Raw genomic sequence first — 15,193 nt, forward strand, 5'->3', positions numbered from 1 at the left:
GTACATGTGCTAACAGCAGGAGGGATGACTGCTCACCTCTAGGATAATACAGGCTAGAAAATCATAGCAAACAGCTTGAGCAGACAGCTGATAAGAAACCACTGTGCCTGGAATCACAGCAACACGCAGCGATGGAGCAGCCAAGGCAGCAGGAGGTGGATGTGGGTGCTGCAGCCACTGTGTGCTGCTGGCACCAAGATCAGCTGCTGGACACCACCTCCAGATCTGGCTTTTTGTGCAGATCTGAAACGCTGCATGCACATAAGTCAAGGGCTTGCATTTCTGCTCCCAGAAACAGTGTGGGTGCCAGGGCAGCAGGGCTGCTCCCACAGTGGATTTTCAGGCTGCACGAGCTCCGGTTTCCATCCCATGGGGTGGGGCAGAGCAGGGGCAGGTTGTTGCCTAACCCCATGCTTGCTCACATGGGCAGGGATGGCTCCAAAACCCATCCAGCACGAGTACACAAGCGGGCATGGCAAGCATCCCTGCCCTGTGCACAACCACAGCAGCTCAGAGCCAGGCTGCATCCCAGCATCCCCACGTCCCCACCGCCCCTCAGCCCCACGTGCTGGCCCCCTCTGCACTGCACTCTATGGATATATAAGGATACTACCTTTAAATTCTGATTTTCCTACCCAGGCACTTTCCTCCTCTGCTCAGCCTCACCTATGAAAATAATTCAGGTGTCATCTGCTCCATCATCCGTCTCATTCATGAGAACATGGGAAGCACCACAGTTACACAGCAGCCTTTCTCCCCCTCCCTAAACAGCATGGGTGTAATGTGCTTTGCTCCCAAGAGATCCCTCATTTCCCTATTGTTTCCAGGTCCTTGCAAAGGGTTGGTTTGCACCCTCCTGGCAGTGGCACTGCCATTTCCTTACCCCCCATCAGTGCTGCTCCATCCCTCGTCCTTTTTAAAGCCAGGGGTGGAGAACTGGGGGAGGAAGGAAGATGGGAGAAAGCCACAGAGGAGGAATAAAGCCCCCACAATATGGGGAACTCTGAAATTGCCCAGCAACCACCCTGAGCGGCCGGTACCTGAGCAGCACGGGGTGAGCACAGCCCTGGAAGGACCTTGAGTTGTATGCTGGAGTGAAACCTCCATTCAGAGCTGCACGTGTGTGCAGGGCCCGGCTGCGGGGGGTGCTTTTGTTTTTCACGTGTCTGTTGGAATAGAAACTTGACACAAAGAGCATGCAGCTACCTGCTGGGTACGGCCATGTGTTGACAAGCGGACCGTGTCGGTGTGGCACTGCTGTGCTCAGTGATACACTTGGGCAGGTCTGCTTGAGTAACAGACTGGTGCTGCACACAGACCCACCCACTCTTTTACCCTAAAGCACGGGGAGCTGTTCCCAAACCTGCAGCAGGGAGCTCAGTGCAACCCTTCTGCCCACATCAGCACTTACAACACAGCAAGCACATCTGTGTGCAGAGGTGCCTCGGCGGCACGCAGGCTTCAGCCATGATATAGCACAGATGGCTCTAAGAGGGGCAGAATTTGGCTCCAAACTGAAGATTGGCACGTATTTCCTCCTGTGATGGCTGTGAAGTTAAGCAGAGGAAGAATCCTTGCTATCACGTGGTCTCAGGTGCTCATGTCAGCCCCAGCACATCACATCTTGGAGGGTCACATCATGGGTCACCCTGCTGCATGGGAAGGGGCTCACGATGGGCTGCAGGTGTGCACATATAGGTGCTGCCCCTTCCTTCGTCCCTCACATCACCTCCTGGGGACCATGTGCTAAAGAAGGTAGCTGGAGCTACCCCATTGCTTCTTGTTGGTGACAGTGCCCTGTGCCCCATTAAAACTGCCCCGAAAACAGAAGCAAAACTGCTTTGGGATCACATTTCAGCTGGGTTCCTGGGCAGGGAGGTTCCCAATGGGCTGAGCTTTGTGCAGTTTCTTCGAGGAACCTCTCACAAGAGCGTCCTGTTCTCAGGTGGCTTAGAGCCATGGTTGGTTATAAGTCAACACAGAAACCAACTATGGGAAAGAAAGGCACTGTTGTACAGGAAGAGGCTCTTTCAGAGTGAGGCAGTGCCCAAGCCCTGGCTCTGCAGACAGATCTGTCCTCACATCTCTGGCTCCAGGGGCAGTGCCTCAGCCTGCGGTTCAGACAGCCCTTCTGGAAAGACACTGCAGTCAGTGCACAGGCACAGCAAATTGAGCACATCTCACCAGCAAGGAAAGCAGCTGTGTCCTCTGCCAGGTTGCTGCCACTCCAGGTCTGACCGCTTCTGAGAGCCCCCAGGTTCCTAAGCCAGGAGCTTAGAGGGATCAGCAAGGAGCGAATTGTGCTCACAGCGAGCACTGACACGTGGGCTGTGTCTGAGCACTGATCCTTATGCATCTTTGTGTCGTTGGCACATTGTTCCTCTTCTCGAGTGAATTTTCCCTATTGGAAAACTGTTCTTCATCCAGGCACTGGGAGCCTCATGAACCTTTAATTGATCATTAATTAGCACAAGTGAGATAAGGACACCGGAGCAGCAGGCACTGCCAGGTGAGCATCAGCCTCCTCTGGCATTCTGCTTCCCAGCTCCGCTCTCACCAATCCTGAACAGAGTGATCCCGAGGCACACAGGAGTCACCTGCCCTTCTCAGACCTCAGCACCAGCCAAAACCCTTCAGAAATGAGCAAAACTCACAGCAGACTTCCACTCTGTTCTACCTGCAACTCCTTGAAAGCATTACGCTGAACCATGCTTTGGAAACCAGCAGTCCAGGAGGGAAGCAGGGCAGGGAGCCGGGCCCTGTGCCTCACCTCTGCTTCTCCTTTTTCCTCCTGAAAAGATGTGAATTGTGTTGGTGAACCCCTGCGAGGTCAAGCAGTGGCAGAGGGTGACACAGGAGTGTGGGCAGGGAGCCCAGCTGGGCTGAAGGACACCTGAGCTGCAGCGATGGACGCACACAGAATGGGGGGCACAGCACTGCTGGGCTGGGACTTCTACCAGGAAGGTGCAAGGGGAAGCTTTTGCACTGGCACTGCCAACACACAGCAGGTGAGCACGAGGAAGGGATCAGAGGTGCTGAGCCGCACACGCCTATGGGCAAGTCCCTGCACCTGGGACGTGACCCACAGCACCCACCCCAGCACCAGCTCAGCCCACTTGATGGGTGGGTTGGGGTTCTTTTGTCTGTACAACACCCTGATCCTCACCCCTACCAGCTCAGCCTTGAATGCACTTCAGGAAGAGAAAGGCACACACACAGATCTCACACACACAAGCTCTGCAAGCTTCTCTCCTTAACCAGAACAAAGCTGATGTGGGAGTTACAGCACTGAGACTTGCTTTTGAGCTCAATTCGCTGCTGCAGGTCTCGATTCCGTGCCCTCTGGCACCCAGCTCACAGCCAGGACGACCCGACGGGCTTTTTCCTGCCCTCAGATCAGTGCTCTGCAAAGCACTGGGTGCCCTCTGTGCACAGATACCGAGCTGTGCCTTCCTCCTGCTGGGGAACACTGACACAAACACCATGCTTGTACTCGAAATAAATCCTCCTTTAATATCTTACAGTTACTTTAAAAGTCCTTTAAACGCTATTTTACAGATCAGCACAAACGTGACACAGGTTTGGTAAGGCTGCACATATATGTACAAGGACCTTCCACTTCCTTCTTTTCATTTCCAGAAAGCATCAGAGGTCAAAAAATGAGCCAGGATTACGAGTCCCCAGAGGGTGTGCTTGTTTTTCCTCCCCTTCTCCTGTAGCTCTGTAGGGCCAGCTGAGACCAAAGAGCTTTGCACCACCGACAGCAGCAGGAATATATTTAGCCACGGATATAGGGATCACAAATAGCACTGTTTTGACAGGATAAGGTGCTATTTTAATGAATTGAACAACAACTAAAGAAAAAAAACAGCTGTCAAATTTCAGCCCTATTTGAAACAACGCACACAAACCTGTCTGGGAAATGTGAAAAGTCAATGGGTAAACTTGTTTAAAATCTGATCCCGGTCCTTGGAGCCTGCTGGACACTTAAAATGCTCCAATGTCACCACCAAGGGGAACACAGCTGCTGTGCCCACAGGCCTTGGGACAGAGCCCAGTCTCACTCCCATTAGTGCCAAGGGCTGCCCAGGCCCCATTTGCTGGAGGACCCAGATGGAGCAAAGCTCACCGTGGCTGAGCCCCGCAGCCTCAGCAGGATGGAGGTCCCTTCCAGATGCTTCCTAGGGAGCACATCCTTGGTGCTGCCATACTCCCAGCCTGCAACAGGCAGCGTGCTCTTCTGCCAGCTATCGTTAGTGCAACCACCAGCTAACGAGAAATAGCCTGAGGGTTGTGAAACCAAGCAAGGCACTTCTAGCCTCATTTATTGTTCCTGGGGTCAAAATACTTCAAAAGCTCCCAACTATTGCAAATTTCTGTACCTGAGGCCTCACAGAGGGAAAGAAGGGGGGGGAACCTCTCTTTGCATGGGAGAGGGGATCTCAGAGCCTATCACTGCCTGCAAGCATCACTAGTGTTATTGGTGCTGGGTCCTTCTCTACCAAAGCCACCCCCTGAGGTGAGGCAAGGCAATCCTAGCACTTTACCCAGTACTCCCCTCCGTCCTATAAGCACGAGCATGGTTTATGCTCTATCTCAAGCACCTATAGCGCATTCAGCCTCTGGGATGTCTCTAGCACTCATGCACTGGTGAGCAGGATGCAAGAACACCAGCTAAACAGCACCTCCATCTCCCTCCTGGCTGAATTTTGAAACTCTGCAAGAAGTGGAAGGTTATCTCCTGCAGGTCCTGGATTTACAGCCAACACGTATGTGTGATGAGCTGCCCATGCCCTGGTATGGCCTATTGCACTGGATTCACTGGAACACAAAGAGCAGTCCATAATTCATATTGGGCTCTTTCTGGGCCCCAGCTGGGTCATTCTGCATTGTGCTGTTTCTCTGCACCCATCTCTCATAATTTAAAGCAAACCCTGAGAAAACCTGTCCCTATCCCCAGAGAACCATCCCCAGCATCACTGGCTTATTGCAAGTGAAATGTCATCAGAACATTGGCTGGGTGGTTTTCAACTCCACATGCATCTGCCCCACCTACCACCACTCAGCCAAAGACATTCACTTTCCAGAATGCATTCTCCCCAGCATCACATGGGCTTTGCAGTCACTAAGTATGGCCACAGCACCATTTGCTGGCAGGAAAACGTCGCTGTCCTTGCCTTGTCCTCTCAATTTGGTGTTGGCAGCCTGCTGAACCAGGTGGAGATCTCACTTTTCTCCCAAGGAATCCTGAGCTGTACCAGAGCCTGACACTAACATCATTTCCCAAGGATGGGCAAAGCTCACATCAGGAGCAGTTCAATCACCACACTATGGTTTCAGACTGCAGGATGTCTTGGACAAAAGTGGCTGGTCTCCAGCAGGACAGCTTCATTTTGGTGTTGGATGCATGTCTGGTCCAATGAGAGCATGGGGGTCTTCTATGGCAACGCTCCACTGAAGGTGGAAATGGGTAAACACAGGAGAGAATGAAACTCAGAGGGGTCCTCGGGAGTCAAAGAGGACCTTCTCAGTGCAAGAGGATCACTGTCCCTTGGTCTGTAGCACACGGAGATCTCACACCTGTGAGGGAGCAAAAAGAAACCAAGATGTACGTCGGGTGTGTGGCTGAGAATCACAGTCATGGTGTGCAGCAGAAACTTTGCAAACAGCAATCAGTGCAGTCTTTTAACAGGACTGGGGTTTGAGTGTTAGGGTTCAGGTCCTATAAGCTGGCTCAGGTTGGGATCCAGAGCAGAAGGCTCCATACAGAGCCAGTTCTGAGGCTCACTAGAGAAAATGAGAATTTCTGCACCTCTGCTACTCTGGGGAAATGGAAATAACTCCTTGTACGTTTCCTGCACTGTACTCTCACATTAGTCCCTTGGGTTCCACAGCAAACAAGTTAACTAAGAAACTTTTCTTTAGGAAATGAAACAACATCTGAAATCTTTTTTCCAGTGGGTCAACTGGTTTGATCTCTTTGTGCCCATGGAAGCACAGTGAGTTTACAAATCCCGTCCCCAGGGAGCCAGCTGGACACAATGGATGGAAGAACAGTCAAATAAACAATTTTTGCACCCTCTACCCCAGTCTCTGCCATGAAAATCGTGAGTAGGAGATGAATAGGCATGTCAGAGGTGATGGAGGACTCCCGTGAGATTAAGAAGTTGAAGGCTCTGCTCATATACACCTAATGCTCTCCAAGTACCCATTTAGAATGCATGACTGGTCTTGCTGGAAAAGCTCTTCAAGGAGCTCAACAGCTGAGTAGAGATCACCCTCTAGACTGTGGCAGTCATAAAAGGTAAAATGCTTTGGGGATATGAGCAGGATCCCATGTGAACACAACTGCACTACAGAGCTTGAAGATATGTCACACCAGCTTGGGCATCTGGCACTGGTACACCATGGTGATCAGGACCTTGTCCCTCTTGGTCACCTATACTCTGTGGAGAAGTCCTTACACAGACGATGCACCATCCTGGGAGGTTGGTGCCACGTTGCAGATCTTACCTGGTTACACTCTGCAGGATCTTCTGCTCATCCTGATCCAGGCACACGGCGAAGGAGGACTGGACACCGATAATCTGGACCTTGTCTACCTTAATCTGGGACACGCTGAGCTGCTGATAGAAAAGGAATCCAAGTGAGGGATCTGACAGCTCTGTGCATTAACCCTGTGCAGGGAAGGGGAGCAGGGCACCCCAAAGCTGGGGCCGGTGGCCAACACAAACTGGATTCCCCAAGGAGTTACTGACAGCTCCACAGATCTCAGACTCCACTTCTTGCCCTGCTTCCCTCCCATCTGAGGAGCTCCTGTTACCAAATGTAAAAGCACCATGATTTGAGTTACCTGATTGAAACTTTTTTTGGATTTGGAGTTTTGCCTTTTAACCACCTCCGTCATGGTCAAGTTGAGACACTCTGTCTTTGAAGCTGTAACAAAAAGGGGACTGTTATCACCTGGGGATCCTGGTAAGAACTCAGCTGATACCCCTGCCCAACAACACATCCCGAAGCAAGTGGGTCCCAGCAAGACTCCACTTGCAGGGAAATACAGCATAGTTGTAGCTTTCCTACTTGCATGATAGAAAAGCAATGAGAGAGACAGGGATTATCTTCCAGCAGCAAAGAACATGTAAATATCTTAGCCCCTAAACAGGAGAAAAGTAATGGCCCCAGCATCATGAGCTCTCCCAGCATGGCCCTTCCTGCAGTCTGCTTGGAAATGCTCTTGCTTGTCTGGAATTACAGTGACATCCTGTGGCCAAACCGCTGCGTGTGAAAACACAGAGACCCTCAGGAGACCAGGTTTATTTGGAAGGAAGGAGATTCACGAAAGAGAAGCTTCTCCCCAAGCACTGAGATGAAGCCATGCCCTGAAACAAAGCCAGTGCACAAAGCAAAGCTCCTGAACTCGCACAGAAACACCCAATTCCAAGCACACAGAGATGAACAACTAACTCCTGCTGGAGTATTTCCAGGGTTGTCTGCAGGACTTATCAGATGGAGCACCAACAGGAGGAATGGAGATTTAGGTGGAGCTCCGTGGGGCACATAGGAGCTATCTCCTAGTTGGTAGACCACCTATTTGACCTGACTGCTCTGCTCACAAATACAAATCTGCCAGACAAAAAGCACACAAGGAAAGAGGATCTAAAAAAACCCTGTTTGCTCAGAACTGTGTGTCTACTTGTCAAAATAGCAGAGCTCAAGCAAGAATGAGAAGATGTTGCTTTTACATCAGCAAGCTAACAGACTAAAAGTCTCGCTGCCTTTAAAAGCTTCAAAGCCTTATTTGTACCCCCCAGCAACCTGAACTGAAAAAAAAGGTAATTATGAAACAAACCCACATGGCAGGCAGGAAGGAAACTGAGCTGCAGTGAGAGCCTGCAGAAAGCTGGCTGCAGGGCATTGCTGCTGCGATGGCAGGACCCAGCACAAGCACTTCTTCTCTCAGTTCTTTATTTAACCTCTTCCTAATGGGCAACCCAATGCAACAGACTCCCCTAGCTTGATGCTAAAGGATAATGGGAAATCAAACGTCCTTCAACCCTGGCGTGGTGCAAAGGAGAGCCAAATGTTGCCCTATCTCTTGCCCCAGGGAACAACAGGCACCTCCCAGGTGTTTTCTGCTGTCACACATCCCTGCTTTGCTCTGCCCGGAGGAGCCATGCTGTCATCTCACTCCACCATTCCCTCCCATTGCTTCCCACCCCGAGTCCCAAAGCCCAGCTGTACCCACCCAGCTCTTCGTACTTCTTGCAGGCTTTGCTGAGGTTAACAGATGTGCAGACCTTCTCAACATCGTTCCACTGACTCCTTCCACTGATGGCTGTCTGCAGGGACAAACTGAAGCACGTGAGATGCCATCCTTCAGGCTGCTACCCTGCCTCCCACTTCTACCCCCTATGGCTGGGCTGACCCACACCTGGGTTTCCCTGGAGCTGAACAGGCAAACTTTGAGTAGGCATTACAATTTGTTTGGTCTTGGAATTACAAAAAATTGGTCAGAGGTAACACCAAATAATTACAGAGAAACCACAAAAATAGAACTGCTGTGAGCAGCAGGAGATTGCTCTCTGGAAGCAGTGTCCACTGACATAAACTGGCACCTAGCACGCATCAAAGCTATGGGAGCTGGCTGCACATTCCTTATTATCTTGGGCTTCCCAGGAGTGGAAAGCCACCACCAACTAGCCAGTAAGTTGAACAGAACATCAGGTTCATTTTGGCTCCGCTGGCCCTGGATTCAGGCTCCACCAGCACACTCTCAGTACCTGTCCCTTTCAGCCCCCAGCTGAGACAGCACGGAGGTGGATTTCTGACACATTTGTGCTGTGCAATCCCCACGTGCTCACCTTGCTGTAGGCGATCTGTAGTGTTAGTGGGATTGCTTCTCTGTCTCCGTCTATGCCCAGCCTTTTGCTGCCCGGACCTGCACAAAACAAGGAGCAAATGTCACCTGGTGACCTTTTCTCCCCAATCTTCTAACGCAGCACCACACTCAGTACCTACAGAAAAGGGAAAAAAAAAATCCTGCTTTGCTGAACGCAGAGCAGAAAGAAAAATGTGGCTTAAAAGCTGCCAGAAAGCAATTCATCCAGTGCAGAAGTTACAGGGCAAAGCACTGCAAACTGAGAGCAGTGCAGCAGTGCCAGCGCTCCGGAGAAGGCACAAAGCAATAGGAGGATGCATGGCTAACCCAGCTCCTGTTTTTCAGGGCATATTTGTGCCAACATTAAATTAACCTTGAAATGCTGTGCCCGACACTTCTTAATGTATTTTTTTTTCTTTTTCTGGGTAATTTGTCACAGATGGTAAGTGGTGTTCCACCAGACAGCCCAAGAGAAAGATCAGTCAGAGAAGGTTGGTGGCTTCCTGAATTACTGGGAAGAGGGCTTGGCCAAGTCAGCACTTTGGGGGAGTGGGGTGTTGATAGTTTGTGGGGGAAGGGGTGCTCTGTGAGCTCTGTTCAGACGGACAAGGAGAGATGTCAGAAAAGCTGCAGGTTAAAAACATGACACTGTGCTTGGGTGCAGTACAGTGGTTAGCCAAGAGATGTCCTGCGAGCTGCAGGGTTGAAACTGCTTTACAGCTCATACGCTCAGAGAGTTAATAGAAGTAAAAGGAGCAAGGTATGGTCACAGCTTCTCTCCTGAAGGGGAATGCAAGAACCTGAAGCCTGGTTTCAGAGCCCTCCTGCAGCCCACACTGAGGCCAAAGTCCTCCCCCTCCCCCTGCCTCCCTGCAGCCCCTCCTGGCAGACATCTTCCAGCCCAGCAGTGCGTGGACACCCACCCCAAGGCTGCAGAAGTGGGGAGAAGGAAGAAGGAACAGTCACAGACCTGATGCCTTGATGGCCCGTGTGGCCGCTGAGTGACCCAGCTCCAGGGAGTGGATGAAGACTTCGGTCATCTTCTCCCCCCCTGTGAAGGTGAGCTGCCAGGAGGAGAGAGGAGATATGGTGATGAGATGACCTCACAGGGCCGTGGAGCTGGAGGATGTAACCTGTCCCTCTCACTTCTTTCCACAGGAAATGGGGCAGTTTGGGCAAATTCTTTCAGCTTTCAAAATACACGTTTCAACCATTGCACTGGGTGGCACTTGCCTCCAGCTACACCTCAGACTGTTTTATAACAGACCATCAGCACGTGAACCATCAAAGCCACCAGCACAGAAATGCATTCAAACCTTCTTCACAGCAGGAGAACCTTCTTGCACAGCAGGTTATGGAGAAGGGGTTATGTGGAGAGGTTTGGTTTGGGAAAAAGAACACCAGAGAGACTTCCAGCAATGTGATTGATCTGCCAGCACCGACAGGAATCCTTCTTGTGTGGGGCAGAAAGGTATTGGGAAGGAAAACCGCTCGTGTCAGTTGAGAATGGTTGGGCCAGGACCTGCAGACCCTTGATCCCTTAGCCAGAGCATCAGCCAAAGTGCCGTGGGCCCACGTGCACAGGTCTCCAGGGGAATACAAGGAGACCAAGCTCAGCCCCACCAGCACACAGCAGCTGTGCCATACCCATATCCACCTCCCAGGTGAGCTCCACATTGGTGGTACAGGCAGAGGACCCCCTTTCCCCTGCTGAGCTCCTCTGCCTACCTCGGTCTGGTAGAGCTGCAGCAGGACGGGGCGTGTGGCAAAGCGGCAGTAGTAGAGGATCATGTCGGCCAGGATGGGCAGCTGCTCCCGGGAGTCCTCCTGGGGCTCAGCCTCAGGCTTGGCAGACTGCAGTGAGGAGGGGAGTCACAACCCTGATGGATATGTGGGACCTATAGCCCAGCACCACCACCTCAAGGATGGAAACCCTCCTCCCGACCACCAGAACACCCGTTTCCATCCCATGCCCACACAGCACAGCCTGCTGGGCAGCTTCAGGCGCAGTGTTCAGCAGATGTACCTCAGGGAAGGGGACACCAGGCTCTCCCAGCGAACACGTTCATACCTGACACAGGACATCCATGGGCAGGTTCATCAGCCCCAGAACGTTCCGCTCGTACCATGGGTCCAACATGCCGATGTAGTGGGAGATGTCGTTGGTGCTGCTCTCTGCCCCAGCCGAGGTGGGCTCCTGAAACCAGAGATGGGGGAGTCACCCTGGAGCCCCCCAGCTCTACCCCCCAGCCGGGGGGCACTGGGGTGACCCCCCCCGTCTCTTCTTCCCTGGCTTAGGGCTGGGGGAAGAGACACCAGGGTTGCTGCTGCCCAGCCTGCTGTGGGATGAGCAGGACACGTACCGCCTGTGCTGAGGTGCGGAGCTGCAGGTCGCTTGGGGATGGAGGAGGATGCATCAGCAGGGCCGTTGGAAACAGGCAGCTCCTCTTCACGGGGACATAGAAAAACTGCAGCTTGAAGTACCTTGTCAGTGTAGGGCAGGTGCTCTCCTTCAGCCTAGGAGAAGCGGGGAGAGGGCTGGATGAGCAAAGTCCTTCGGTACAGCCTGGCAAGGCAGGATGTGATGTGCAGAGTTAGACTCCAGTGGTAGCTGGAGGATCCTGTCTCTTCTCAGAGTGAGGCAGCAATGGAAGGAACACATAGAAAATGGGCTGGAACACCTCAGTGCTACATTGACTTAATGACAACGTCACCTGGCAGTCACTGTCCCTGCTGGCAGACAAAAGCAGCTGGATGTCCCCCACACCAGGACCCCGGTGACCACAGCAGCAAGCCATCAAGACATGGACCCCACCACGTCCCACAGCCACGTCCCCGTGCTGCCCCGCTCACCTCAGGTTGCTGTAGGCTCGGGCTACTTTCCCTGAGATGCGGTCGGAGCCGAAGACCACCACACGCATGGTGGCCACTTTGGCATCCTCGTCATAGCTGAGGAAGGGCCGGCGGGGCAGGCTGAGCAGCTGTGGGGTCTGCGGGGTCTGCAGCCTCTGGCCCAGCCCGTGCTGCGGCAACGAGTGAGCGCGCCGGGAGCGTGCCGGGATGCGGGGCTTGGCCTGGGGGTGGCACAGGCTCTCAGCACGGCGCAGCGGGAGCGAGCCCGTATCTGGACAGTCCTTCAGGTCTCTCCTCAGGACCAGCTGGCTTTTGCTCTTGAAAAGTTTGTAGATTTTGTTGGTCAGCGTGTGTCTGTATTTGTGGTGGGTCTTCTCCATCTTCAGCTCCGGCCTCCCAATCGTGTCCAGAGAGCTCTCGTCGCTGTCCTCTGCGTACCCGCTGTCCATGCAGTCTTTCAGGCTGGAGACAAAAGACCGCAAGGACTTCTTGGAGACCACTGTCAGCTCTGAGATGGAGTCCTTGGAGCTGCTGAAGAGGGACACGCGGGAGTGCTTGGGTCCCTCTTCTGACAGCGCTGAGTACACGGAGTCTTTGGAAATGGAGGAGATGGGGGACAGCAGCGAGTCCCTCTCTGGGGAACAGCCATCTGTTTCCACGTCCTCCTCCTCCTCTTCCTCGTCCTCCTCATTCTCTGAGGCCGCAGGCTCGACAACGCTGCACTCCTTGCTGAGGACATCATTGAGGACATCTGAAAGGCATGGGAGGGAGATCAGAAATGTGAGCAGTGCAGGGGCACCCCATGCAACGGCCCTATGGCAGCACGGCCAGCATTCTGTCTAACCCTGCATGGCTTCAGACAAAGAGCTAAAAACCTCTTCCTGAGCATTTTTAGGTTTCCATAAGGCGCTCTGATTTGATGACAAAACAAAACTCGTTTGACATCACATTCTGTTTGGGTTCTCTAAAAACAAACAGTGGTTGGGTTTTTGCTTCCTTCCCATGCAGAGTTCCCAATGCACCCTGCATCCTATCTGGGTTAAATCAGAGGGGAAGAGGGATGCAAGGTGTTTGGATTATCAAACACTAAATGGAGGTCAGGAAGGTGACAAAGCCCAAGCTAGAGAGCAGGTTCAGCACACTGCAGCCGGTGAGCAATGAATGCTCAACCTTCATGGGGCCAAAAGAGGTCTTCCAGGAATGGGGAAGCCAACGAGGTCAGCTCAGCAAAAAGAGAAGCTGTGCTTCCCCTGAAAAACTGCTGTGGCTGGGCTGAGAGCACAGCAAAACCTCCTGCTCAGCCAGAAACTGTGGCTACTCCAGAGAGATGCAGTTTCCAAGGGGTATTGGGACAGAAAACTCTTCTATGGGTTGGGATGGTTTTTGCTCAGTTCTTGGACAACATTCTGGCACAGCTGGGCTGTAGCACTTGCTACTCCTTTGAGAGGAGCTTTTTACATGGGTATGGGGACCCCTCTCTGCTTACCAAAGTTATCCTGGTCCCAGCTGTAAGTGTAGCAGCGCGAAGTAGGGATGGGGATGGGCTGCAGCCTGTGGGGCTGCGCATCTCCTGTGGAAAGAGGAGAGGAGTCAGCTTGTGGGGACCCTTCCCGTGCTGCAAGCCCCACACAGGGCATCTACAATGGTCAGAGCCATGAGGTGCTGCCCACCCCACGCTGGTTATATGGGCAGCTCACGTCACGCAGAGAAACAATGCTGTCATTAGCCCATGAAGTCACATCTGGCTCTCAGAGCCACCAGGTCAGGCAGACATTGCTGCTACAGCTGGTTTTCTGACTGAACGTCCTCATCTTGGCCACAAAGGCTGGAGATGGTTTATTGTTGCTTGACAAGAAAAAACATCTGGCTCTTATGCAGTGATGAAATAGAAAAAAACAAACCCGTCCCCTTCTTATTGTGCCAGGTTAAAGTTTTGCACAAAACAGGGTTTCACACTTCCAAGCATAGCTCACAGCACAAGGGGAACCCGTGGCTGACGGTGGGAACAAGCTGGCACTGAACCCAGGAAGCAAGAAGAGAGCAGGGACTTCTCACCTGCAATGATAGGAAGTGCAGCTGCCCCAGCAATGTCCTGCAGAACGCTCTGCAGCCGCTCCCGGGCCAGCACGGGGTCACTGCTGGCAGCTGCGACCTCCTGAGCTTCAGCAGCACTGGCGTAGATCTCAGAGAGCTCTTCCAATGTCTTGGCCTGGGGAGAGCAAAGCCAAGGGAGAGATGGAGGGGAGCACAGGTCTGTAGGGATGGTCAGGGAGTCTGAATCACTGTATCTCTCTCCCTCCACACCCCTCCAAATCATACACAAATACACCAAGAATAGAGTGGAATAACAGTAGAGGAGGAGTAAGGAGTAGAGTAGGAGAAAGAATAGTTCCACCATCAGAAGATCATCACCTTCAACTATCAGACCACTCTGGGGCTGACCCAAAGTTAAAATTTATCTTTAAGAGCATTATCCCAATACTTCCCAAATACAGAAGAGCATGGGGCATCAGCTGCCTCCCTAGCAAGCCTGTTCCAGTGTCTAACCTTCTCAATAAAGCAGTTTTTTCTCATATCTAATCTGAGCCTACCCCGATGGCGTTGAGCCATTCCCATGGGAAATTTACCCAGGGAAATTGAATGAGGGAAGATTTAGGTTGGATGTCAGGGGGAAGTTCTTTACTATGAGAGTGGTGAGGTGCTGGAACAGCTGCCCAGAGAGGCTGTGGATGCTCCATCCCTGGAGGTGTTCAAGGCCAGGTTGGATGGGGCAGCCTGGTCTACTACTACCCAGGGAAAAAGGATGACCAGCTCCCTTCCCTTGTCACTTAATGCATTTGAACACACCTACAGGATTTCACCACAAGTTTTTACCCCCCATAAACAGCAGAGCAAAGAGTTCCCGGGGTGAAGCGACATTTTTTGCCGCGTTTCACATCAGGGGGCTCTTCCTCTCTCCAACTGGGCATACAGCACCAAAGCCCCGACCCGAGAAGAGAAGGGAAAGGCCGTGCCTACCTTCAGGAGGCAGCGCAGGCTGCCCAGGTCGCAGCGGGTGCCGAAGGTGACCTGGTAGAGGTGCTCCAGCAGCAGGATGAGCGCGGCGTGCCGGGGGGGCTCAGTGCCGCTCAGCTTCTCTGCGATGGAGAGGAACTCACTCTGCACCTCGGAGCGGTTCAGCAGCAGCACCGTCCTGGGGACACGGGATGGCAATTAGAGCAGGCAGCTCGGCTGGCACGCTGGTGGTGTGCAACGCTGGCTGAATTCACGCTAGATGGCAGCGTCCCCTCACATGAGCTGCAGATGTGGCTGTGAGGTGGGTGGGAATCCTCTGTCCTGCCCCTCCGTGCATCCCTGGCATCATCTCTCCTGCCATATCTGCAATATCACCAACCCAGGGAAGGGTTCCAGCCTAGCAGACAGTTGTCCAAACTGGACACCCAGCATTTATGATGGAGAGGG

General features: G+C 52.7%; 1 protein-coding gene across 3 annotated transcripts in view; it reads right to left on the reverse strand.

Annotated features, from left to right (window-relative positions):
- Positions 1-3,487: 3,487 nt before the first annotated feature.
- The window catches only part of PIK3R5 (phosphoinositide-3-kinase regulatory subunit 5), a 49,224-nt gene continuing 37,518 nt past the window's right edge, over positions 3,488-15,193 (reverse strand). For 2 of the 3 annotated variants that reach the window (XM_085240114.1, XM_085240111.1), the window contains exons 7-19: positions 14,750-14,924; positions 13,787-13,940; positions 13,218-13,301; positions 11,732-12,482; positions 11,242-11,395; positions 10,950-11,075; positions 10,607-10,732; positions 9,849-9,942; positions 8,862-8,938; positions 8,246-8,339; positions 6,854-6,936; positions 6,514-6,626; positions 3,488-5,580 (exon numbers count right to left, since the gene is read on the reverse strand). In XM_085240114.1, coding sequence (XP_085096240.1) covers positions 5,439-5,580; positions 6,514-6,626; positions 6,854-6,936; positions 8,246-8,339; positions 8,862-8,938; positions 9,849-9,942; positions 10,607-10,732; positions 10,950-11,075; positions 11,242-11,395; positions 11,732-12,482; positions 13,218-13,301; positions 13,787-13,940; positions 14,750-14,924 — 2,173 coding nt within the window. In that variant the 3' untranslated portion in view covers positions 3,488-5,438. The remainder of the gene's footprint in view (positions 5,581-6,513; positions 6,627-6,853; positions 6,937-8,245; positions 8,340-8,861; positions 8,939-9,848; positions 9,943-10,606; positions 10,733-10,949; positions 11,076-11,241; positions 11,396-11,731; positions 12,483-13,217; positions 13,302-13,786; positions 13,941-14,749; positions 14,925-15,193) is intronic. The other variant, XM_085240112.1, reaches the window with a different exon arrangement.

This window comes from Meleagris gallopavo, chromosome 20 (assembly GCF_905368555.1).
Source record: "Meleagris gallopavo chromosome 20, MGAL_WU_HG_1.1, whole genome shotgun sequence".
NCBI classification, from domain to species: Eukaryota; Metazoa; Chordata; class Aves; order Galliformes; family Phasianidae; genus Meleagris; species Meleagris gallopavo.